At 43.9% G+C, this 26,542-nt stretch overlaps 1 protein-coding gene across 2 annotated transcripts in view; it reads right to left on the bottom strand.

Annotated features, from left to right (window-relative positions):
* Positions 1-7,960: 7,960 nt before the first annotated feature.
* Positions 7,961-26,542, bottom strand: part of LOC112231937 (deoxycytidylate deaminase-like) — a 34,413-nt gene continuing 15,831 nt past the window's right edge. Inside the window, exons 4-6 of one of the 2 annotated variants that reach the window (XM_024398738.1) lie at positions 24,818-24,934; positions 15,451-15,547; positions 7,961-8,487 (exon numbers count right to left, since the gene is read on the bottom strand). In XM_024398738.1, coding sequence (XP_024254506.1) covers positions 8,409-8,487; positions 15,451-15,547; positions 24,818-24,934 — 293 coding nt within the window. In that variant the 3' untranslated portion in view covers positions 7,961-8,408. The remainder of the gene's footprint in view (positions 8,488-15,450; positions 15,548-24,817; positions 24,935-26,542) is intronic. The other variant, XM_024398739.2, reaches the window with a different exon arrangement.

Genomic DNA, 26,542 nt, shown 5'->3' with positions numbered 1-26,542 from the left:
GTCTTCGATAGCAACAGTGAATATATTTCATGTTTAAGTGGAGATCTCTCAACAATCATTCTGATGATGGCACATTGGTTAGTCAGTGACAAATATCATAGCTAAGCAGGGCTGGTATTGGTTAAAAAACCCTGGATGGGAGATCAAAGGGTAGCTGTACATCGATACATTCTCCAGTAGGAGGCCCTGCCCAGCATATCGGTTTTTTTCTTCTGATCTTGGGTATAATGTGGACAATCTGACGTTGTTTTAGAAGTTAATCTCTATTGACATTTGGTTACCATGATCCTGTGGTTGTAATTTCCCCCTCAAAAAAAAACATTTTACGTTGATGTATTCTTTCAAATCCAATTATTTTCCACATCACAGTACGTTGAGAAATGATGTTAAAACAACATTGATTCAACCAATGGGTAAGTGCCAGTTTCCCAGACACAGATTTTGGCTAGTCCTGGACTAAAAAGTATGCTCAATGGGAAATCTTAATTTAAATAGCTATTTAGTCCTACATTTAGGCTTATTTTGTGTCAGGGAAACTGGCCCATACAGAACTACTTGGTTTACCAGACCAATATACCTTGTGTTTTTCTTACTTCTCAGAAGATGGACCTAGTTAAGGCTGTATGGTTTCAAGAGGTGTAGTAATGTAGTAATGATAATGGTTTGGAGCGGTGTAGTAGCCTAATGATGATATGGTCAACAAGAAGCACTTTAATCCAAAAGCGATTCGAAGTTAATTATTTCAAGCAATTTCACCATCTGGACCTGACAGTACAGATTAAGACCTTTTTATTTTCCAGTTCATTTTAGTTTCTTAATTCACACTAATGAGAGAAGCTGCTGAAAAACCCTTGCTTTTTTCCTTCTATTAGCCTAAACTTACATGAATTGGCAGTCTCCAAATAACCCCTCCCAAAAGTTGATGACATCTTCAAAAGACACTACATAAAATGAAATATATATCAAGGAGCTGTCTATAAAAAATGATCAACTTTTAAGTGTGGCACTATTGACTTAAATTTATCTTTGAGAAGGTCAAGCGCTGCTTGCCGAATGATTCTTTAATCCAAATGTCACAGCAGATAAGCATGAGCCACGGTACGCACATTAGCAGGAGAGCGTCCTGAGTGTTCCAAGCGAGAGACCCACACGAACACATGGACACACGGACACACACACCGCACATTAGCAGGATAGCATCCTGAGTCTGCCAAAAGATTACCAGCAGGCCTCTTGGGTCAAGCTTTTAAACCCTCTCATTTCCTGACGTCGGCCTAGAGCGAGCGTGTGTGTGTGTGCCGTCTTACTTAGAATCTAATTTACCAGCTTCCTTCTCGTGTGTCTCCATCCTGCAGCAATAAAGCAACTCATGTACTTTCTTTTAAGCCCATGGCAATATTCAATCTGCATGACGTTTTCTGGCTGGTCAGTTGTCAAGCTATCTTGAGGGACGATCTCTTTAAGGACATTTCAAGGTGACCCTTAACTGAAACCCTCTGAAGGTCACTCCGGGGTTAGGACGTGGTGACACCAAGTCCTTGGTGTATAGTGTCATCGCCCATCTGTCTTATACACTGTGGACTGACTGACAAAAGGCAGTGAGACTGACAGGTTTTTAAAAGTATTATACAGTAGGCCTTCAGTCAGGCATATGTCAGGATTCTACATGGGGGGGGTATATCTCCAGACTGACCACAAGATAAACTGACGGTGTGGTGTACTGTAGTTTAGTCACAGTGGGAATGTGTGTGGCCTCCTCCCCCGAGGCGTGTTTTGAGAAGGCAGAAATGAGTGAAATAACAAAGGCTTGGACACAAGCCATTCCACTTCAGAGCTCAAAAACTAAGACTAGCTCTCCTCTTTTAACAGCTCGTCTGTAGGAATTGACCAGGAAGGAACAAAATATAACAAACACCCACCCTGCCTAACAACAAGATGACAGCCAGGCGGGCGAGGAGGAAGTTAAGGAAGGGCGGCTCGGCCAATAATTGACGACTATCACAATGCAATAAGTGGGAGATTGTGGCACTTGTGTGTGTGTGTGTGTGGTGCGCGTGTGTTCATTCTCGCTGTGAACGGCATCGTGAAAAGCTTCTCTCATCGCAATGAACTTCGCTGTGCATAAACTGTATCGAGAGAACACTCAAGATTCCATCCCCATTGAATAACATTGGAAAAGAAGTCAGCGAGAATGACTGCTTTTTACAAGTATTGTACAGTAGGCCTCAGTGGAGGCTGCTGAGGGGATGAATAACATTCCATTCACTCCACTCAGGGCATTACTATGAGCCGTCCTCCCCTCAGCAGCCTCCACTGGTAGGCCTTTAGTCAGCCACATGTCAGGATTCTACGTGAGGGAACAAAATGTATTTCACCCAACACCTCCAGTCAGTGTCGCCACAGTGGGAATGTGTGTGCTGTTTCCCCCTGAGGGGTGTTGAGAAAAAGCCTGATTTAAAATGCAGTCGACTCTCTTTTCATCTTCTAAATGAAAACAGAAATTTGTGAAATAACAAAGACTTGGACACGAGCCATTCCACTTCAGAGCTAGTGCTCTCCCCTTGCCGAACAGCAACAAACGCCCACCCTGCCTAACAACAAGATGACAGCCGGGCGAGGAGGAAGTGAACGAAGTACCAATAATTGGCGACTAGCGCGATGCAATAAGTGGGAGATTCTGCCGCTTGTTCTATCTCTGCCGCTGAAAATGACCTGTGCGTGTGTGCACGTGCGTGCGTGCGTGCATTCTCGGTGTGAATGGCATCGGGAAAAACTTATTTCACCACCATGAACTATGTTGTGTATCACCAGAACACTCAAGATTCCATCCCCATTGAATTATATTGGAAAAGAAGTCAGCCAGCATTGCTCCTTCCCGCAGATAATAGGAAAGCTATTTAGCTTGACATTGTGCTGGAGCCCACTGTGTATGCATAGGCCATTACTCATTTGGGAGATGGACCAAACATAATGTGAAGAATTGGGCTTTATTTTCCCTTTTACTGTTGCATGGTGTAACTATTAACTGTACCCTGGATTCGTCCCAAATGGTACCCTATTCCCTATATAGTGCACTACTTTTGAAGGAGTTGGAGCTTCTGTAGTGCAGGGGAGGTTAAGGGAGGACATGATAAATCTGTGTACAGTACACACACGCACACAGAGAGAGCTGTCAGAAAGAGAAAGGGTGTGTGGGTGTGTAGGCCTTTGCACACGTGTGTGTATTTAGGAGTTACTTATTATTTAGCCCATGGCCAGCTCAGTCTTTCATTAGTAAAACGCACACCCATCACTGCTTCTGACCAGCTCCCACAGCAATTAGAGAAGCTCCCAGGACAACCCTGTGTGTGTGCGCGTGTGGCGGAGCAGGAAATCCAAAATCCCAGACCTGTGGGCTCTGCTGGCCGACTGTGACACATCCTGATTCCTACAACCTGTAATATAGAAGGGATACATAGATAGCCCTTCCCTCTTTCTGTTTCTCTCTCTTCCATTTCATTCCTCTCGCTTTATTTCTCTCTCTCCCTGTCACTCTATCTAATTGTCTTTCCTATTCTTAGCTGAAACAACTCTTCCCCTCAACTAGATTACCAATAATGAATTACACGTTGGTGCAGCGAGGAGAACACTGACTATTAAAGAAAAGCAACTCTATCTTTCTTCCTGTGTGTGTGTTGTGCGTGAGAGGTCATTGAACCTCTCCCCAACATTGTTTTCTTGAGATAAGATGTTATCTCGGGAATCTTCATGGGAATGTTATATTATTCCCAGGTGGGAGTGTTGAGACTATTTTTACACAGGCACCGTGACAGGACAGCTCTGTGAATAGTCAATTACATCTGCTCAGGTAGAGAGAGCAAATTGTTACTTTGATAGATTTATCCTGTGAGATATCATTAGGACCCCACAGAAGGACGGATCTCATGTCTCTCATTCATCTCTATTCATTTCCTGAGTATTAGATGGAGTCGGCTGTCTACTACCGGTGGGAATAGGTTTGTAATGCAGGAAGGGGGTTATTCTCTACAACAGCGATGTTGACGTCCCACCGACACCAACCATGCATAACTCTGTTCTCGGACCATGAACACAAACTAAGATGTCTTCCAGCGTGCATCAGCACTCTGTTTCTCCCCAAAACGCCTGATTGACATCTACAGAACCGTGAAGAAACTTCCTGTCTCTGTCTAATTGGCGTACAATCACATACCATTTCCACAGCCACCCAGGATATTTGTCAGCTAGCTAGGAGACCGGCGTGACCCTCCTTGTCGGAGAGAAGCAGTAGCAGGTTGACTTCAACCAATCACATGCGTTTTCCTTCGGGGCAGAGCTGCCTCCAGAACATGATTCATCCCAAAAAATGTCAACCTGCGAAGCAGTAGTTATTTCCGCAGCAGTTATTAGTCTAACACACTGACTTAATGGGAAGAGACAAGTGTGTAATGATTATTATTTGGCGCCACACTCTCCTGTCCTGTATTTCAGCAGAGGAGACAGCTATGGAGTGTGTCTTTCCTATGTCTTTCCTTTCCTATCACAAACTGCCCGTCCGTCCTAGTCGGAATGTAAGGAGGGCGGTGGATGGATGAGTCTTTGCGTTTGTGCGTATGTGTCTGCTACAGATTGCCTGGATCATCTTATCCTACACTCTTTGAAAAAAGGTGTTATCTAGAACCTAAAAGGGTTCTTCAGCTGTCCCCATATGATAACCCTTTGAAGAACCCCTTTTGGTTCCAGGTAGGAACCCTTTCCCCAGAGGGTTATAAATGGAACACAAGAGTTCTACCTGGAACCAAAATGGGTTATCCTATACAGACAACTAAAGAACCCCCTTTGGAACCCTTTTTTCTAAGAGTGTAAGGTAGATTTTTTTGAACACCATCAGTGCTTTGCCTTGCCATTTCTGAATTTCTAGATAATAGATGGGTAAATTGATAAATCGATAAGGAGAGTGTGAATGTTTGGCGGATGAAAAAGGTTTACATTGCAGTTTGAGATTAATGTGGTTTTACCTGTTTGAAATTAAATTAAATAAAGAAGTCCATGGGAAAAAGTAAATGTCTAAACATAAATTGAAACTCATCTCTTTGTTCTATATTCAAATCGGGTAAACAGAATGAATGTGATATCTTTAAATATAGTCCATTTTCATTAAGCTGTCAACTATCCTCTTTGAAATGAAACGTAAAACTACTTAAACATATTTGACACATTCAGCACACAGCTGAAGATGTCTTTTGTTTCTAGCCATGTTCAGTACACTCCATCTGCTGTAATATACACTGGAAATCAATTTCAAGGTGCGCGCAAATCGTCTCACAAAACTATCAGCGTTTGCGCTCTCGTGTGTTGACATACAGTGGAGTGAATATTAAACAAGACGCCTCCGGTTAAAAAAAATAAACTTATTGTCTTCTGTCGTTCTCCACCCTAGCCCTTATTTTCGTTGTTCTTAATCAGAGATAGTATGTCCAGCTGTGAACTATTTAGCTTGTTTCCCACTCGGGAAAAGCAGATGGGATGTGAGGCATCGGGATCAGTAATATGCCATTTCCCCAGAAATCCACTTCACATCCCTTAACGGGCCCAGCTGTGATTTGTCATGAAGTATCACGTCTTTTAGACGTTTGTGGATGATCTGTTCTTTCCAATCAGAGGCTTCGGTGGTGATCTGTAGTCAGCGAATGCAATCAAAGGCCTGTCGAGGTAGCTTTTGCTGATTGTGTGTGTGGGTGCTTGTTTTTCCATCAACAGCTTCTGTTACCCATCTACCAGTCTCCTAGCATGTGTGTATAGCTCATTTATAACAGAGCATCTATGTCAAGCAGGAGGCTCATTCTACACTGAATTTCCTGTTTCTGTCCCTATCGCCAAGGTGACAATTTCACACGTTGTTGACAAGCCCCTGCATGGTGTCAAATGTCCTTTCACATCGGATTCCATCGTCCCAGACTGGCATGCACACGGATAGGAAAATAATGGCTCTGTAATGCTGATATGCCAATGAAGAGTGAATAGGTGACTCCGGGATGCTGGCCTTCTAGGCAGAGTTGCAAAGAAAAAGCCATATCTTAGACTGACCAATAAAAAGAACAGATTAAGATGGGCAAAATAAGACACTGGACAGAGGAACTGTCTAGAAGGCCAGCATCACAGAGTCGCCTCTTCACTGTTGACGTTGAGACTGGTGTTTTGCGGGTAATATTTAATGAAGCTGCCAGTTGGGGACTTGTGGCGTCTGTTTCTCAAACTTGGATTAGCTAACACGTGTTATTGGAACATTGGAGTGATGGTTTTTGATAATGGGCCTCTGAACGCCTATCAGCCGTTTCAGGCTACAATAGTCATTTACAACATTAACAATGTCTACACTGTGTTTCTGATGAATTTGATGTTATTTTAATGGAAAGAATGTGCATTTCTTTAAAAAAAATACATTTCTTAGTGATCCCAAACTTGAACATTAGTGTATTACAAATACATTTACAAATGTATATTTTTGTATTCTAAAATGCATCCCCCTAAATATATTTTAAATTGATATTTTTCTTTAATCAAAGTGAGAGACAAGAATTGACAAAACCAGAGTGATTGCTTGTTGGCTTGTCCACCTGTACCTCCACATGGAGCTAGCTATAAATGTGGGTCCACTACGCACCATGCTCCCTCTCCGCCCCCACTCTCTCTCCCAGCCCTGGCTGGCCGGTGTGTCATTTTTATACGATGACTGCAGCAATCACTCATGCCGTCCACGCTGGTTGGCAAACCTAAAGACACTCATGTCAAAATCAGATGTGAGCATGCAGGACAAAAGCAGTTCAGGTAATACTAGTAAGGCGATTCGGGGAAGATGAGATGTAGACGAGACAGGCGATTGTAAGTGGAGGCATCCAACAAAACGTTTAGTGGCTGGGTTCAGGGTTTATTGGCCAACAGAGGCCCTGACAAGCTGGAGGTGGAGAGGGAACCAGGGTAAGATGTGCATGCACTGCCTTGCTCCTTTTCAAAGCTTTTGAACACAGTCTCTCTCGGTGTACCTCCGTCAGGAGTCTCTCTCGGTGTTAATCTGTGGAGGATAGAGCACCTCAGAGGATGACACCTATTAAAGAGCATGAAGGGTAGGGAGGAAGAGGTCGGGGGAAAAAAAGAGTGTTTGAGTGTGGTGTCCCTACAGACCTCTCTGAACCCTCAGACTCACCATATCAACACCCTCTAGATCAGACGCAGGCTAATCAATTACCTTCTCATTCTACCTTCCTCTTCATCACACACACTTGTTTCAAGGCTGGGGAAAGATGGAAATGCCCGGTTATTTTATTACCACTTCACTCGCTGCCTTTTTGTCAGGTGTGAGTGGGAACGATTTCAAATTCTGTATACATGTCTACATGGAGGCTGTTTTGAGCAGCACACCTAAAAGGCATCTAATATGGAGATATCCTTCCATTTCTCTCCCACTTTGTCTGGGTCCAACCACCAGCTCGATTTGTTTAACTAGGCAAGTCAGTTAAGAACAAATTCTTATTTACGTTGACGGCCAAACCCGGATGATGCTGGGCTAATTGTTCGCCACCCTATGGGACTCCCAATCACGGCCGGATGTGATGCATCCAGGATTCGAACCAGGGACTGCAGTGACGCCTCTTGCACTGGGATGCAGTACCTTAAACCACTGCGCCACTCGGGAGAACGTGGGGTCCAGTGAAATTGAACAGTATAGTTTAGTGTGGGGTATTGAATTGACCTGCATATTCACAGTATTACACACATGCACCACTTCATGCCCAGCAGATCTATGCTTCGATATCACCCAAAATATTATGTCTGTACTTTGACAAAATCTCCAATTCCTCGAAGTAGAGAGTACTTCTACCAGCTGATTGCTCTTCTATTCAAAGTTATGAGACAAAGCTACAGCAGTTTCTATATTTTTGCATAAACAGACTGTACACTTGAATGATTTTAAAACATTCCTCAGTTTTATTTGGTTGACATTGCATGTGCAGCACACAATATGATATGGTTTAGTGTTTCAGTACCCCAACATTTGACCTAATATGGTACTAATACATTTAGTCTAACACTTAACTACAAAATCAGTAGTTGGCCTAAAACCGTAAAACTGTGGAAGAGTATCCTGATTGTGATTTTTTTTTAAATAAATGTTTAACGAGACCACAGTAAAAGTAACTCCATGAGACCCAATGTAAATTTTCACAATTTCACAACTCAAATCACTTTTTGCACTGTAAAAAACAAAAAGAAAAACCTTTCCAATGAATGTTTCTATATGATTTAACATTTACAGTAGACATACTTGAGTTCCTCTAGGTGTGGTAGGTTGAGGGGAGGAGTAGACATCAAAGCACCCACTCTTTCCCTCTCCTCTTTCTCAAGGTGAGTATTCAGCCTGTTCCGTTGAACATCCCGGAGTTAATAGAATTAAAATCGATGACAAACTTGCTTCGCTTGGGCTTGAACTGCCTGGGAACAGACAAACAGTGTGATGAGAAAAGGAGAAAAAGCAAGTCACTCTTTTTGTGAAGCTATGAACTTTTCCTGGAACTTTTTCAGCACAGGGACTGGTTTTGAGTGAGAGACAATAGGGGGAGAGGCAGCAGGGACAAAGATGAAGGGGAGACAGTTAAGAAGAAACTCATAGCTTTCAGATGATTTCTCCCCACCCTTCAACTTAATATCATCCTGCGCCCAGGAAGGAGCTCTGGGGAGGGGGTCCAATTACCCACAAGTCCCCTGGAGAAAGGGGTTGTAGGGTGGAGCGGCCGCCCACTCTAGGAGGTAATGACCAGGAGCGCATTCTGCCCCCCTATCGCCCCTCGCCTCAACCCCCTGCCAAGGTCCCCAACACCAGCAGAGAGCAGACTCCTCCTGTTCTAATCACTCTTATGCCTCTGTGGGTCAAGCGCAATAGAGTATCACAGGCTACATCCCAAATGGCACCCTGTTCCCTATGTGGTGCATTACTTTTGACCAGTGTCTAGGGTACCATTTGGGACGTAAACAAAGTTTTGTATCATAACAGCTACCATTACTGCAGTGAAATGGCAAGCCACTAACCTTTCTATAAAGCAGTTTCTTAACACCTTGTTGTGGCGTACGTGCCCAAGCAGAAGAGAAGACACTGAGAAGGCACTGTAGCGTCACAGTCCACCACTGCACGACACACTAAAAGCCTTGCTGCCTTTTAAAATGCCATCAATAATAGCATTCCAGGACACCTTTCTTTCTGAAGACAGACCCACCGTCCTGCACAGACACACCCTTAGCCTGTTCAGTCGCACACACACACACGGAATGAATGCTGCTTGCAAACCTGCTTTTAAATCCCAAGGCCAAACATGTTCACTCAAATGTCATTTGTCACATGCACCAAAATACAACAGGTGCAGACCTTACCATGAAATGCTTACATACAAGCCCTTAACCAACAACGCAGATAATTTTTTTTTTTTAAAGAATTACCTCCTAAAAAAATAAAATGAGGCTATATACAGGGGGTACCAGTACCGTGCCAATGTGCAGGGGTACAGGTTAGTCAAGGTAATATGTACAGTACCAGTCAAAAGTTTGGTCGCACCAAAAACCCTTGAATGAGTAGGTGCATCCAAACTGACTGATACTGTACATGTAGGTAGGGGTAAAGTGACTATGTATAGATAATAAACAGGAAGTAGCAGCAGCATAAAAAAAATGGGGGGGGGGTCAATGCAAATACTCCGGGTAGACATTTAATTACCTGTTCATTAGTCTAATTGCTTGGAGGTAGAAGCTGTACCACTTGCCGTGTGGTAGCAGAGAGGAAAGTCTGACTAGGGTGGCAGGAGCATTTGACAATTTAAGGCCTTCCTCTGACACCGCCTGGTATAGAGGTCCTGGATGACAGGAAGCTTGGCCCCGGTGATGTACTGGGCTGTATGCAATAACTTCTGTAGCACCTTGTGGTTGGATGCAGTGATGCATGATGGTGCAGCTTTATAACTGAGGACCCATGCCAAATCTTTTCAGTCTCCTGAGAGGGAATAGGCATGGTCTTCCCCTCTTCCTGACATGTTTGGACCATGATAATTTGTTGGTGATATGGACGCCAACGAACTTGAAGCACTCAACCTGCCTCGTCAATGAGAATGGGTGTGCCCGGCCCCACTTTTCCTGTAGTTCACAATCAGCTTGTCTTGCTCACGTTGAGGGAGAAGTTGTCCTGACCTCCTCCCTGTAGGCTGCCTCGTTGTCGGTGATCAGGCCGACCACCGTTGTTGTTGGCAAACAATGATAGTGTTGGAGTCGTGCATGGCCACGCAGTCGTGGGTGAACAGGGAGTACAAGAGGGCACTAAGCATGCACCCGAGGGGCCCCCGTGTTGAGGATCAGCGTGGCAGATGTGTTGTTGCCTAACCTTACCACCTGGGGGCGGCCCGTCAGGAAGTCCAGGATCCAGTTGCAGAGGGAGGTGTTTAGTGATGAGCTTTGAGGGCACTTTGGTGTTAAATGCTGAGCTGTAGTCAACGAACAGCATGCTCACATAGGTGTTCCTTTTGTCCAGGTGGGAAAGGGCAGTTTGGAGTGCAATGGAGATTGCGTCATCTGTGGATCTATTGGGGTGGTATGCAAATTGTAGTGGGTCTAGGGTTTCTGGGATGGTGTTAATGTGAGCTATGTCCAACCTTTCAAAGCACTTCATGGCTACAGACATGAGTGCTACAGGGCTGTAGTCATTTAGGCAGGCAACCTTGGCGTTCTTGGGCACAGGGAATATGGTGGTCTACTTGAAACATGTAGGTATTACAAACTCGGTCAGGGAGCAGTTGAAAATGTCAGTGAAGACACTTGCCAGTTGGTCAGCGCAGGCTCGGAGTACAAGTCCTGGTAGGCCGCAGGGCTTGTGAATGTTTAACCTGTTTAAAGGTCTTACATCGGCTACAGAGAACGTGATCACACTGTCGTCCGGAACAGCTGGTGCTCTAATGTATGGTTCAGTGTTGCTTGCCTCGAAGCAAGCATAGAATACATTTAAATCGTCTGGTAGGCTCGCGTCACTGGGCAGCTTGCGGTTGGGATTCTCTTTTGTATTCCGTAATAGTTTGCAAGCTCCACCACATCCGACGAGCGTCAGAGCCGGTGTCGTAGGATTCCATCTTAGTCCCATATTGACGGTTTGTCGGATGGCATAGTGGGAAAACAGTCTTGTAGCTTAGTATCTGCATCAGACCACTTCCGTAATGAGCTAGTCACTGGTACTTTCTGCCTGAGTTCTTGCTTGTAAGCAAAAAGGAGGAGGATAGAATCATGGTCAGATTTGCCAAATTCAGGGAGAGGGAGAGCTTTGTATTCGTCTATGTGTGGAGTAAAGGTGTTCTAGAGTTGTCCTCTGGTTGCACATTTAACATGCTGGTAGAAATGAGGTCAAAAGGATTTAAGATTTCCTGCATTAAAGTCCCCGGCCACTAGGAGCACCGTTTCTGGGTGAGCATTCTCGTTTGCTTATGGCCTTATACAGCTCGTTGAGTGCGGTCTTAGTCCCTGCGTCGGTTTATGATAAACACTCTTGGTAAATAGTGTTGTCTACAGCTTATCATGAGGTACTCTACCTCAGGCGAACAAAACCTTGAAACTTAGAGATCACGCATCAGCTGTTGACAAATTTGAAAAACCACCATCCCTCGTCTTACCGGAGGTTGCTATTGTCTTGCCGATGCACAGAAAACCCAGCCAACTGTATATTATCCATATCCTTGTTTAGCCATGACTCGGTGAAACATAAGATATTACAGTTAATGTCCCATTGGTAGGATAGTCTCGAACGGAGCTCATCCACTTTATTCTCCAGGGATTGCGTGTTAGCCAGTAGATGATAAAGGCGGATTATCCATTCGCAGACGAATTCTCAAAGGCTACAGTTCAGTCCACAACATTTGACAAATTACAGTAAATTTTATTTCTCTAATTCCTATCTATGGCAATCAACCAACATGAGTCAAGGTTCTACCAAAAAAAGTAATCATAATTGAAAAGGATAAGGCGTAACACTTGCTCAACACAAGTGTGTTATTTAAGCGGAGTTAAAAGATAGGAATTATTGCCTTCGTCGAAGGCTGAAACGTGTATCTGCAAATACTAAGGGCAATTTCAACTGGTTATACTGCGTCAACACTGATTCAGACATTCGTTCATTGACTTTCCTCAAGGTCAAAAATGTCCCTTGAAACTTCTATTGAGTATGAGATCCAGTTAACAGTCCAATTTAATACACGCTTTCGGTCCAAACGCCAACGGACAGAGAAGATGGATAGAGACGGAAAGAAAAAGGGAGGTCGGAAAGGAGAGAAATAAAATAGTCATCGCAAACGTGTAGGAGGAAGTACATGATCAGCTAGCTCAGGGATTTGGCCTAGTTTCCCAAACTCGGTCCTGGGGACCCACTGGGTACACGTTTTTTTGCCCTAGCACTATACAGCTGATTAAAATAATCAAAGCTTGAGTATGGGAAACCCTGAGCTAGAGGACAACCTGAATAGGTGTGTGTGCGCATGTAGAGGACATCCTCAAACCAGCTAGTGGAGTTAACCTCTACACCTCCATAGACTGGTAGCCCATATGAACAAATCTTCAAATATTGCTATATTAATTTAAAAAAATAATTGAATCAGTGTAAGTGCATCTCAAATGGCACCCTATTCCTTGTAGAGTGCACTACATTTGAACAGAGCCCTATGGGTAGTGCCATAAAGTAGTGCACTACATATGGAATAGGGTGCCATTTGGAACACAGCCTATTTCTTGTCTCCTCTGGCTTCTTGTCTCAAACAGTAAAAGTCTTAGTTGATCTGTCGGGGATGAAGTATTAAGACTGTATTTAAATACCTGAGCTGCAACCCTGTGTATTTAATGTGGCTCAGTGGGAGATTTCCATGCCTACTGTGTGTGTGTTAAGTAGCAAAGGACATTTCAATGGGAATCAATGATAAAGTTCTGTTTATTCATGTACCTGCAGATAGACGTTTGTGGGTGAATTTTTATTTTTCCCAGTGTGTATATGTGTATCTAGAGAGTATGTATGTGTTATTCGGGGTCTATACAGTGTGTTAAAGTCATGCAACGGGTCGGATACCTACGGTTCCGCAAAAAAACATTCCTAATTTGTCGACGTGCAGAGCTTGCGTTTCCTTCTGCCACGTGACATTACGCTGCAAAGTTTATTTTCCCTGACTCCTAGCTCACGTGAAAATGGGTAACATAACAGGAGAAATAAAAAGGTTACGATGGTGAAATACACCTGGTGCTGCTCGACTGAAATCGGCAGTTTGGAGTTATTGTGGACAAGGAGGACAACCCAGTAGATGGATGCACAGCCTGCAAAAGTGCAACAGGTATGCGTTTCCGATAATTCAGTTGATTAATTCAGACTTTCGTTCAAGTCGACCGTTCACAGCCAGTTTAAACCTGTGCATCTGGTAAAAGTAGCCAATAGCCTACTCAATAAATGAAGGCTATTTTTGCAGCCTATAGCCTATTTGATTCTGGGAATTATTTAGGTTTCAATTCAACTATTTGATTATCTAAACAACATTGAATGTAAAGGTTTTCTCCACACTATTGGTTAGAGCCTGTAAGTAAGCATTTCACTGTAAGGTCTACACCTGTTGTATTCGGCGCATGTGATAAACTGATTTGATTTGTCGGCTATAGGCTTTCATTTGGTAATAAGAATGCCAAAGATCCTTCTACAGGCTGTGCCGCATCGCATTGTAAAAATATGAAGATATAATTCTTAAAGGGGGGCTGAACTTCATGATTTGGCCTAGTTTTGGGGCTTGGTCATTAAGAAATGCTGCAGCCATGACTGATGCCAAACGAGAGTTGTACATTTGTCTCATTAAATGCTTCCAATGTTTGTATATGAATTTCTAAAATGTATATACTGAACAAAAATATAAATGCAACATGGAACAATTTAAGATTTGACTGAGTTACAGTTCATATAAGGAAATCAGTCAATTGAAAAACATGTATTAGGCCCCATCTATGGACTTCACATGACTGGGAATACAGATATGTATATGTTGGCCACAGATACCTTACATAAAAGGTAGGGGCATGGCTCAGAAAACCAGTCGGTATCTTGTGTGACCATTTGCCTCGTGCAACGCAGCACATCTCCTTCTCATAGACTTGATCAGGAGGTTGACTGTGACTCTTCTTCAATGGCTGAGCGAAGTTGCTGGATATTGGCGGGAACTGGAACACGCTGTCGTACACATCAATCCAGAGCATTGCTGGATATTGGAGGAACTGGATCACGCTGTTTCACATCAATCCAGAGCATCCCAAACATGCTCAGTGTCCAAGTACGCAGGCCATGGAAGAACTGGAAGACATTTTCACTTCCAGGAATTGTGTACAGATTTTAGCAATATGGGGCTGTGCATTCTCATTCTTATACATGGCGGTTGGTGAATGGCACGACAATAAACCTCAGGATCTCATCACGATATCACTGTGCATTCAAATTGCCATCAATAAAATGCAATTGTATCTAGTTTATGCCTGCCCACACCATAACCCCACCACCACGAGGCACTCTGTTCACAACATTGTCATCAGCAAACCACTTCCCCATAAAAGGCCTGTTGGACTTACTGACAAATTCTCTAAAACAGAGGCGGTTCATGGTAGAGAAATTCTGGCAACAGCTCTGGAGGACATTCCTGCAGTCAGCATGCCAATTGCCTGCTCCCTCAAATTGAGACATCTATGGAATTGTGTTTTGTGACTAGAGTGACCTTTTATTGTCCCCAGCACAAGGTACACCTGTAATGATCATGCTGGTTAATAAGCAACACATGTCAGGTGGATGGGTTATTTTGGCAAAGGATTAATGCTCACTAACAGGAATGTAAACAAATTTGTGCACAGAATGAGAGAAATAAGCTTTCGTTAGTATGGAACATTTCTGGGATATTTTATTTCAGCTCATGAAACCAATACTACATGTTGTGTTTATATTTTTGTTCAGTATAAAATATGTAGACAGAGACAACATTACCAAAATATCTACCTGCTCCTTCTATCACACCACTCACTCTCCGCCCCTTCTCATCCTCTCCCCTAACAGTCATCTCTCCACCCCTTAATCACTCTCTCCACTGCTGACCACCCAGTAGTCCCAGGACAGGTAGTTAGTGGGTAGATTTACACCCCTGAAACAACCATATCCAGGCACTAACCTCACCCCGCAAACCCTCTGAAATACAGGTTCAAAGACACATGTAACTCTGAGGGGAGCGCCATCTAAACCCCAACCCTGTTTGTTTGGAAACCTCTTCACACAAAACGGTCAGCCCTCTCTGGCTGGCAGATGTCAATTAAGTTATCATAACATCCTCGTCCCTCCATCCAGGGGCAACACACACGGCGGCTCAGAAGACTCACTTGTATTGGATCCCTGCCAAGTTAAGCAGCCGTCTGGAGGCAGTCATTTCAGGGATGTCGTGGTACTTGTCTGACAAATAAATCACATCCTTTATACCTGTAGGTAAGAGACAGCGAGGGGAAAGAGGGGAAAATAAAGGGAGAGAGAGAGAGTCAATTATCTATCGGACAGGCTCGGGATGATGGTGAGCGTTGACTAAGGGAGGGAGGGAGGCCTCAGTAAACCCTGCGGAGTGATGAGGGGTGCAATTTTGAGTGTGTGTTCACACACACACACACACACACACACACACATACTGTATGGGGGCGGTCGATAAACCCTCAACAGCAGGCTGAGTCCAATACCGAGAACTAAAGACGAAACAGGAAATCTACCAACTCCAGCTGTCATCTTTAAAAGCACCCCCTTCCAACTTAATGGAGGTGTGTGTGTGTGTGTGTGTGAGAGAGACACTAAGCACTATAACAGGGCCTGGCTCGATTAGTACATCTACCGTACCATCATGCTTGGGAGGTCTGCAGCTCCCTACACAAACACACAATTTCACTCTGGCAAAAGGTCGCATACAGCGGGTGCCCGCCTTATCTGCCAACACCCCCTGAAACCCCCCTAAACTGCAGAGATAGGATTGGTTGTCCCCCATGGCTCTGTGCTGAGCCCGCCTGATATCTCCCCCGCATCATCAGAGCTTTAGGAGCCGCTGGCTCAATCCGGCTCAGCTTTACCCAGCATGGCTTCCCAGTCTCACCTGCCCTGTATTATCGGACAGTTTCATCTGCGGGAAACTGTGAAAGAGCTGGTATTTATTCTGTGATCCGCTGAGGGGAGACCACGCAGAGTGAATTCTATTCACCACAGTAGATAAAGAGCGACTGACTATAGGGCTGGCCGGTGGTGTTACTGTTAGCAACACCAGCTCTACAGGGAGTGAAAGACAGGCTAGCCTCTAGCATAGTGGTTTACCCCTTCTAGTAGACAAACGGTGGTAATAATATCCACTCACCTGGTATGGACTGGAATGCTCATCATATTCTCTTCGTATCACACCAGTAATTGTACAGTTACTACTCCGATCGCTGATGTTAATATAAGGGTGAGAAATGCCAGCATGTGGAGCTACTGAAATCCAACTGTAATCACAGTAAAGCTACGGCCTGATCCAGTGGTTCTTAATTCTGGTAATCCAGGGTGCATGTGTTTTTTTGCCCTAACACAACACACCCGATTCTACTCAACTCATCGTCAAACCTTTTACTAGTGGAATCAGGTGTGTAGTGCAGAAATGCACCCCTTTGAGTCCCCAGGATCAAAAAAAAAAAAAAAAAAAAAAAACTGGTCTGAACAATTACAAGAGTTTAGCCTACTTCACAACAACTATACAGACGACTATTCAAAAGAAACATTAGCAGCGAATAAATATGTACGAAAACAACAAAGCATATCTGAATGTGTGCAGCGACGCTGACTGGGCTAACAATGGATCAGATAAATAAACAAAACGCACAAAGCGTCACTTCTCCCAAGTGGAAGTAACAAAGACCTTTATGGTCGGATTGTTTGCAGCCGTAGAAGGCCACAGAGTGCAGAGACAGTACGTGGGCCGAGCTCCTTTATTCATAAATCACACGCTGAAAATAATATCTCTGATATTTAGATTTGCATACAAAAGGTATTATCCTTATTCCTAGGTGGATTGGTTTTGAAAAGCACAGATGCAATGAGCGTGAATCTACATACATTAACACACACAACCTATGAATTTCTGGGGAAGAACTTCTACACTTAAAAAGTGTTCCCCGCAAAAATAAATAACTGCAAATAAACACATTTAATCAAACTTGCTTACTTATTGAAGTAATGTCCGGGTGTGAGTTTACATATGGTAGCAGTCTGAAAGGGGATAATGACAGTGTTCCAAATGTATAGCCACTAAACAAACCATGAATAAAAATGCATTGTCAATATTTCCTGGTGAGGGCTCTGCAGGATTTGGCATTAGCGCTTGGCTGAACTCCAAGGGATATAATGATTGGTTTGTGAAGATGGTAAAGGCGGGGCTCCAGCAGTAGGTGGTGCTCATGCTGTCAGACCAAAATTAGTCTTAGTAGCACAGAGGGGGAATCAGGGAGATGGCTTGAAATTACACTGGTTTATTTTGGCAGAAAAATGTGATGTCCTTACAATGTAATTGGGCAACTGGGCATTTCGTTTTGATGTGTGTAAGGAAGGCGCGGGTTGTGTGTGAGAGTGGGATTGTGTGTCGTTTGGGGGTGCAGTGGTTATGAAGTGGGGCTTCACAGCCTCACAGCTCTAATAAGAAGGAAAAGCATGTAGAGGATCTAAGATCAGCCCAATCGACGGCCTTGAGTTAACAGGCTGTAGCACGGAGAAGTGGTGCATTTCCTTTTGAAAGTGCTGCTTCCAAGAGAGAAAAGACTCAACATCCACACTGCTTGAGACAGTTTCAGATAACCTTCTGCATCAAACGGGGAGCTTTACAAGTTGCCAAGGACAAGACCTTTAGTCTAGTGTACGATAGCCGACACACATAATTTAAAAGCAAATGGGATGAAATTAAACTAGTCCGTCTAAAACACATCCTTCAGAGCCAAGTTGGGGGGGGGGGTTGCTTAACGACCATAGAGATGGGGATCTGAGTGTCGGAATCTGGTCAAGCATTAGTGGTTTTGACTCAAACACCCACCCCCCGGCGAGCCAGCCCAGTCTCAGCCACCTTCTGCCTATGCTTCTACTATCGGTCTCCCTTTTCCCAGGTACTGTCCAAAAACAGACAAAATCTGAAGTTCCGAGATGGGGTTCTGAGTCTGACAGCTTGAGACGCCAGTAGTAGTCATGTTTTTTTTTAAAGTGCGGAATTGAAGAAATGTACTATTGAAAATCACCCACAACGACTTCTTTCCACTGATCTATAGTGAAGCAACAGAGGAAAACAGATCCATATTTTAAATATAAAAACGTGAAAAAGGAAAATCTTTAAATAAAGCAAATTTGTTCTCTCTGCGTCTGGGAGATATCTATTTATTGTGAAGGATACTGAAGGTGATATGCACATCCCAACCTTTTAGAAAACCGATGCCTCTGTAGATACTGTCAAAAGAAAAGGCCTGCACGGCACACTGTGTAATTTATCATGTCTAAAAAAAACAAAGCCTTTTATCCATCTCTAGCCGTTGCCAAGACAACACTCGCAAAAAAGAAAAAACTTTTTGTAGATTGAAGACTGAGAAACAATACATTTGAACTGATAACCGACCGCAAAGTGCTACAGAAGGTTGTGCGGACTGCCCAGTACATCACTGGGGCCGAGCTCCCTGCCATCCAGTACTTCTAGATCAGGTGGTGTAAAAGGAAGGCCTGAAATTGCCAAAGACGAAAGTCAAACTGTTCACTCTGCTAACGTCTGGAAAATGTCACCGGATCATTGGATCTCAGACCAAAAGGCTCTGAGACAGCGTTCTTAAGGCTTGGGGATTGAAGCTAAATAGTTACCCGGACTATCTGCATTATTTTCTACATTGTAGAATAATAGTGAAGACAACACATATGGAATCATGTAGTAACCAAAAAAAGTGTTATATCAAAATATATTTCATTTTAGAGATTCTTCAAAGTAGCCACCCTATGCCTTAACAGCTTTGCACACTTATTTTAAACTCTGCATTGTTGGGAAGGGCTCGCAAACAAGCATTTCATTGTAAAGTCTAGACCCGTTGTATTTGGCGCATGTGACAAATCAAACATTTAATATTGTTATCAAACTAACCAGAAACACTGGAAAACTAGTAAACAGTCATGCTGGGATGGAAAACTAGTTGGAACCAGAGAGACCGTTTGAGTAGTTAAAAAACGCACCATTCTGGAACGTTCCACAACATTGATTGTCCACTGAGGACAGCTTAACTTATGGCTGCAGGGGCAGTATTGAGTAGCTTGGATGAAAAGGTGCCCATTGTAAACGGCCAGCTCCTCAGTCTCAGTTGCTAATATATGCATATTATTAGTAATATTGGATAGAAAATACTCTGAAGTTTTGAAAAAACTGTTTGAATTATGTCTGAGTATAACAGAACTCATATTGCAGGCAAAAACCTGAGAAATTCCACTTCCTGTTTGGATTTTTTCTGGGGGTGGCAGATCTTCAACCAAGCTCTCATTGAAATTACAGCAAGATATGGATGAGTTTTCACTTCCAACCCCTTCCACTAGATGTCAATAGAACTTTGATGACTAATGTGAAGGGGGGGGTGTCGAATGACACAGGAAATAGTCACCACTGCCATGAGTTGACCATGCATTCACTATGCGCGTTCACAGGGGAAGCACCTGCACTCCACTGGTCATCTGAAGTTATTCTAATTCTCCGGTTGGAACGTTATTCAAGATATATGTAAACAACATTCTAAAGATTGATTCAGTACATCGTTTGACATGTTTCTACTGACGGAACTTTTAGACATTTCGTCACGTTAGTGGACAGGCTTCGACTTTGGAATTGTTTACCAAACGCACTAACCAAAGTAGCTAATTGGACATAAATAACGTGCATTTTCGAACAAATCAAGCATTTATTGTGGACCTGGGATTCCTAGGACTGCATTCTGATGAAGTTCATCAAAGTTAAGGAAACATTTATCATGTATTTTCTGGTTTCTGTTGACTCCAACATGGCGGCTAATTTGGCTTCTGTTCTGAGCGCCGTCTCAGATTATTGCATGTGTTGCTTTTTCCGTAAACTTTTTTTGAAATCTGACACAGCCGTTGCATTAAGGAGAGGTATATCTATAATTCCATGTATATAACTTGTATTATCATCTACATTTATGATGAGTATTTCTGTTGAAACGATGTGGCTATGCAAAATCACTTGATGTTTTAGAACTACTGAATCTAATAAACCAATGTAAACTCAGATTTTATATAAATATGAACTTTATCAAACAAAACATGCATGTATTGTGTAACATGAAGTCCTATGAGTGTCATCTGATGAAGATAATTCAAGGTTAGTGATTCATTTTCTTTATTTCTGCTTTTTGTGAATGCTATATTTCGCTGGAAAATGGCTGTACTTATTGTGGTTTGGTGGAGACCTAACAATCGTTTGTAGTGCTTTCGCTGAAAAGCCTATTTTAAATCGGACACATTGGGATTAACAACAAGATTACCTTTAAAATGATATAAGACACATGTATGTTTTAGGAATTGTAATTATGAGATATGTGGTTTGAATTTGGCGCCCTCTATTTTCACTGGTAGTTGTCATATCGATCCCGGTATTGGGATTGCAGCCATAAGTAATTCAGAAGAGAGGAAGGAGGGGGGTAGGGTAGCTAGCCATTTGGGACCAGACTAAAACTTTAGAACATTTCAAATCATCCCACAAGAGTGGTAAGTGGAAGTTGGTGTGTGTGTATGTGTGTGTGTGCATGCCTGTGAGAGCATGTGCCTGTGACAGACGCATCCCAAAGTGACAAGATGGCAGAGATGGATGGCAGGCAGGCGCTGGGGAGTCAGTCCAAGCCCAGTAGACTGAGGAGGCTCCCATGAATCCATGTTTTAAGCATCCGTTTGACCAGCTACGACGGAGAGGAAAGAGACCAATATCAGGCGAGGAAAGCAAAAGGAGAGGGGAGACTAATACATGGCAGTCGAGAGACCGAATGAGAAAGAGGAGTGAGAAGGCAAGGTGAGGAAGAAAGTAACCTCTCGTTATTTATGGGATGAAATTAAACTAGTCCGTCTAAAACACATCCTTCAGAGGGGGTTTGCTTAACAACCATATAAGGTCAGGGCTCTGTGCAGGAAAGTCAAGTTCCTCCACACCGATCTTTGACAAACCATTTCTGTATGGACCTTGCGTTCTGCACAGGGACATTGTCATGCTGAAACAGGAAAGGGCCTTCCTCAAACTGTTGCCACAAAGTTGGAAGCACAGAATCGTCTAGAATGTATGTTGCAGCGTTAAGATTTCCCTTCACTTCAACTAAGGGGCCTAGCCCGAACCATGAAACAGCCCCAGACCATTATTCCTCATCCACCAAACTTTACAGTTGGCACTATGCATTTGGGCCATGGAAACCCATTTCATTAAACTCTCAAAAAGTTTTGTGCTGACGTTGCTTGCAGAGGCAGTTTGGAACTCTGTAGTGACTGTTGCAACCAAGGATGGACGATATTTACACACTACGAGCTTCAGCACTCGGCGGTCCCGTTCTGTGAGCTTGTGTGGCCTACCACTTCGTGAGCTGTTGCTACTAGACGTTTCCACTCCACAATAACAGCACTGTATATATAGTGCATCTACCTCAAATACCTCTGCACATTAATCTGGTACTGGGCCTCCCTGTATATAGCTCCATTCTTGTATTTTATTCCTTGTGTGTTACCATTTAATGTTTCAACTCTGCATTGTTGTGAGGGGTTGTAAACAAGCATTTCACAGTTAAATCTACAAGAGTTGTATTTGGCAAATAAAATGTTAGATTTTTTATTTGAAGTGACTTACAATAGCAGGTCTTGTAATGGGCCAGTGATAAACAGGAGAGGGAGACACTATGGAGGAGCATTCCAATGGGATTAGGAAAGCAACAAAAGTCCTCCAGATTAGCTAATGGGAATACAATGGGAGCGGGGCCACTGGGAGGAGAGGGGTGAAGAGGGGCAACCAGTGAATTAGCTACGTAGACTCAGAGGACTGATAACCTGCTAGGTTGTAATTACATTGTTAGGACAGTGCCGTCCGCTTGTCAACATAAATATTCTTCATTTTCTGTACAACAACCTTAAGATGGATAATGATTCCTCAATTCAAAGTCCCATACTGAGGCGTTAAGGCTAAATGCACCAACGCATAACTGAACTGAGGATTGAGAAGAGATAGTTTTGCGCACTTCACCAAGACAGCGTTCAGGACTAAAGACATAACACTACCGGCGCGGGAGTCAGGCCAGGCTACAGCACTACCGGCGCGGGAGTCAGGCCAGGCTACAGCACTACCGGCGCGGGAGTCAGGCCAGGCTACAGCAGCAGCTTCCTCACATTAGAACTGAGACTGGCTGAGAATATAATAGATGAGGCTGATTTGGGAGGATTTATACTGAAAATAGTTACGTACCATTAACTGTCTGGTAACGGAGGGGTGGAGGAGAGAGGGGTGAGTAAAAGTAAATAATTGGGTGAATAAAAGAGCCAGTGAAAATGGGAAAAAAACAGGATAGAAAAAAGCCAAAGATAAAAAGGTAGAAAGAGATTGGAGAGAGAGAGTTCTGGGTGGCTCCACACGAATTGTGCTGCTTCTCAGTAACCATTTGAACTCCAGTCCAAAAATAAGCCAACTGAGAGATTTGTTCAAACGTTGATTGAATGGGTGTCCTGCTGGAGACTGAGAGAAAAGGAGGGGGAGCGGTGAGAATGATAAGACCACAGTGCCCCCTAAAGCCAAAAGAGTACACCTCTTTTTCCCTCCATCTCTCATCTGAAGAGCCTGTGTATTGAGAGGCCAAGAGGGTTTCGTTCAAGGCGCGCACCAACACACGTTGAGGGGCCGAGAGGCTAACGTTCAAGGCCTTGCAAACGTTACTTAAAAAAGGACTCGGAGGATCCCTTACCGTTCTTAGAGAGCTGAGCTGTTCGTCGGTACGTGAGGCGCATTTATTAAAACACACAAACGACCCAACGGCTAGGCAGAGTGGCGCACAAACACACGGAGAGCAGCCCACGCTGTAGTTTAACATATTCCCTAGGTTTCAGAGGTTGAAACGCACTCTCTTTGACACCACACATGGAGAAGTTCTAATCAAGGCTGAATGGAAATAAGCCCATTTCTAGAGTGGGAGACTAAAACCAAAACGAACAGGTGCAGCGCTGTGGAATTGAGCCCAACTGCCTTCCGTAGGCCTATCGGATTCACTGACACGTTTCACGGTAAATAGCAAACACATCTAAACACATCTATTGCTAAATCCTCTGATTCTCCTCATGCTGTTATAACAGTGAGACAGATAGGAGAGAGAGTTGGGGAGAAAAAGGGAAAGAAAGAGAATTAGTAAGAGATCCAGAGAGGGAAAAAGCTTTTTCTAGTGGCAGGGCGGAGTGAACAGTCATCACACGCCACCTTTGTGAAGCACGGCACTTGTTGCCGTTAAGTTTCTTCCTCTTGAAGGTGCAGGTGAACGGGAAGTGGTGTATATACTCCCTGCTTAATGAAGTAGGAGCCTGGAGAAGGAGCTTACACCCCACTGTGCCGGGGAGAGAAGGCCTGGCAAGGTAATCAGAGTGAAATAGTGTGAGTAGGAGAGTGTCGGAGCTATGAGTATGTGTACGCATGCCTGCATACATGTCAGTATATATAGCTCTGTGTGTGTGTGTGTGTGTGTGTGTGTAGGAGTTGAGTGTGTGTGTGTGTGTGTGTGTGTGTCTGTGTGTCTCACTTCCTTCCGTATGCAGCTCCAGGAGGGCCTCTCGCCTAAGGAGCAACAGCAGGGGTTTGTGGGAAGATAACGGGGGAGGGAAAGTTTTTCAAGCAAGGGCAGAAAGCAGTAGAGAGGGTGCGAAGGAGAAAGAGGAAAAAGAAGCTCCGCTTGCTGTTTGTGTTGTTGTTTGAAAAAGGCGGAGGCTGTGGAGTATAATCATCTCGCTTTCTATCGTAGGTGGGAGGGAGCAAACGAGGGGTAGGGGTACGGGTTGTACCCCCCCTTGAAACCTTGTGCTCTGTTAGGGGTCGTCCCCAATCCCCCGTGTGACGTCGCTCCCTCGCCGAGCATACTGTCGGAATCACCTTGACACACAGACTGTACCACGGCACATGCACGAGGGGCGTCGATGATCAAACGCACCCAACACACTCTGCTGACAATCTGTTGAGATTGCTCTCGGGACAATCACCACAGTTTAATTAGTATTCAAAAAAATAAAAAATAGGACTGCCATTTGGTAAACAAACACCGGTACAGGAGGAAGCTAAATCAAAAAGGGAAGACTAGCAGATATCTGGCTGTTGTGTGTCTGCCCATCCATCAAAGCTATCCCATCAGTGTTAGTCTAACACCTGCATAACTGATACTGTACAGAGTGAATACTGTATGGTACTTCGGCTAAATACAATGTCAGGGAAGCTAAACAGCTATGTATTGTGGTTGTCAACCGGGATGTATAGAGAGAAAAGATAAAGGATGTGTTTGGTGGAAGGAGGAGAGGTGTCTCGCTGTGAATAGCTGAGTCAAGGACAAGAGAGGGAGGAGTGTGTGTGTCCAAGAGAAGAGGTATAGAAAGATAGGAGTAGTGTGTTCATCTGCGCATGTGGTCATCTGTGCATATGTGTGTGTTCATCTGCGTGTGGGGTCTCACCTGCTTGGATGATGAGCTTGGCACACTCGTTGCAGGGGAACAGAGCCACGTACATGGAACAGCCCTTCACGTCCGCTGAGTTCTTATTCATGATCGCATTCAGCTCCGCATGGCACACTGGAGGAGAGAGAGTAAACCCACCAGGGGTGGCAGTGAATCAAAAACTGAGACTTATTAATATGCAGATAGTTTTCCTAGTTCCAACAGCCACATACAACTAATCAACTGGTCTAGGATCAGTTCCCCCCCTGTCCATATAATCATTCATTGATCTAAAAAGGCTAAACTGATCCTAGTTCAGAAATTCCACTTTCCACTTTGGAAAGTAATGTGCTGAGTTGAACAGATGCCTCCTCTCTCCCCACCACCATGGCAGACATGAAATGACTCATTCCTAACATTAATTATGGGAAATTAATTGCCCAATCAGCGACGTGGCCGATTATGGAGCACCACCACCACCCCTCAAACTGTAGTGTGATTACCATATCCCCTCACTAGCCCCATGCCAGCCAGCCAAACTCGCCGATTTGCTTTGGCACAACAGAGCACGGCACGACATGCACGTTGGTCCACTGCTCTCACAGCAAGCAGGCAGAACTCATACGATCAGGCCCATTCGAGAGAAAGAGCCATGGGATGGTTCACTTGGAGAATTAGTGCAATCGGTTGTCATGGCAACATGTATTTGTTGGGGAACATAAGATATTATCCTGAGCACTGTTTAATGTTACAGTCACTGGTCTCTGTTACAATTAGAGCAGTGGTAGTTACCATTACCACCACTGGTGAATAGCGTTAATGAACACTGATCCGCACTGTGACCCAACAGCCAACCCCCCTTTAAAACTGCTCCTGAAACTAATAATGTGGACCTCACAAAAGCCTTTTCTGGTCCCAATTAGCTGCAGTCAGTTACTTGAAAACAGGTAATTAAATGACCCATTTGTGCTCGTAAAAAAATCTAATCAGCTGAGGTTTACCAGAATGGCCTTCCCAGGTAGAGGGCAATTATACCCAGTAACCATGAGACCTTCTGGACAAGAGGGATGTTAAGAAAGTGTGTTAGTGTGTGTGGTCTTGGCTAACAAGACTGCTGTTCTTTGTAATTGCATATTACAGCCTTTATTACAGCCAATTATCTCCCTTTGAAGATGATTAGACATCTTCTACAAGGTTCTCCCCTCCCCACCAACCCCTTTACCCAGTTTCACAAAGAAATGGCTATATAAAAAAATATTTTAAAAACATTACATGGTGCTATGACCTGGGCAGCAAATTTCCACAAGGACCTGGATAGTGGCAACCCTAAGAGGGCTTTTAGGATACCCCTGGATGGGGTGAAGAATATATCCTATGTTTGAAGATAAAATATAATGAGATTCTTCCTTCTAACGAGAAGAGGATACAGAGCAGAGAGCGAGTGCATGAGAGAGAAAGAGCGAGGAAGAGGGGAGAGACACACACATTGGCCAGAAAGAGTGGGTGAGAAATAGATTAGTAAATAAGTGATTCTTCACCAAGCTTTGCTAACAGCACAAGACGACTTGGGCACAACATGTTGCCCAATATATTCCATCTGCAAAAACACAAACATCTTTATAAAAGAGCTTGAGAGGGGTAGGGAGAAACTAGACAGGAAAGACTAGGGTGTTTCTCTAAACCCTTCTAAAATTATTCTGAAGTGGACTGGAGGAAGAAATAGGCCTACATCCTTTGAATGTA

This window comes from Oncorhynchus tshawytscha, linkage group LG34 (assembly GCF_018296145.1).
Source record: "Oncorhynchus tshawytscha isolate Ot180627B linkage group LG34, Otsh_v2.0, whole genome shotgun sequence".
NCBI classification, from domain to species: Eukaryota; Metazoa; Chordata; class Actinopteri; order Salmoniformes; family Salmonidae; genus Oncorhynchus; species Oncorhynchus tshawytscha.
The sequence above is the reverse complement of the archived record's forward strand: the minus strand, read 5'-3'. Positions and strand labels throughout refer to the sequence as shown.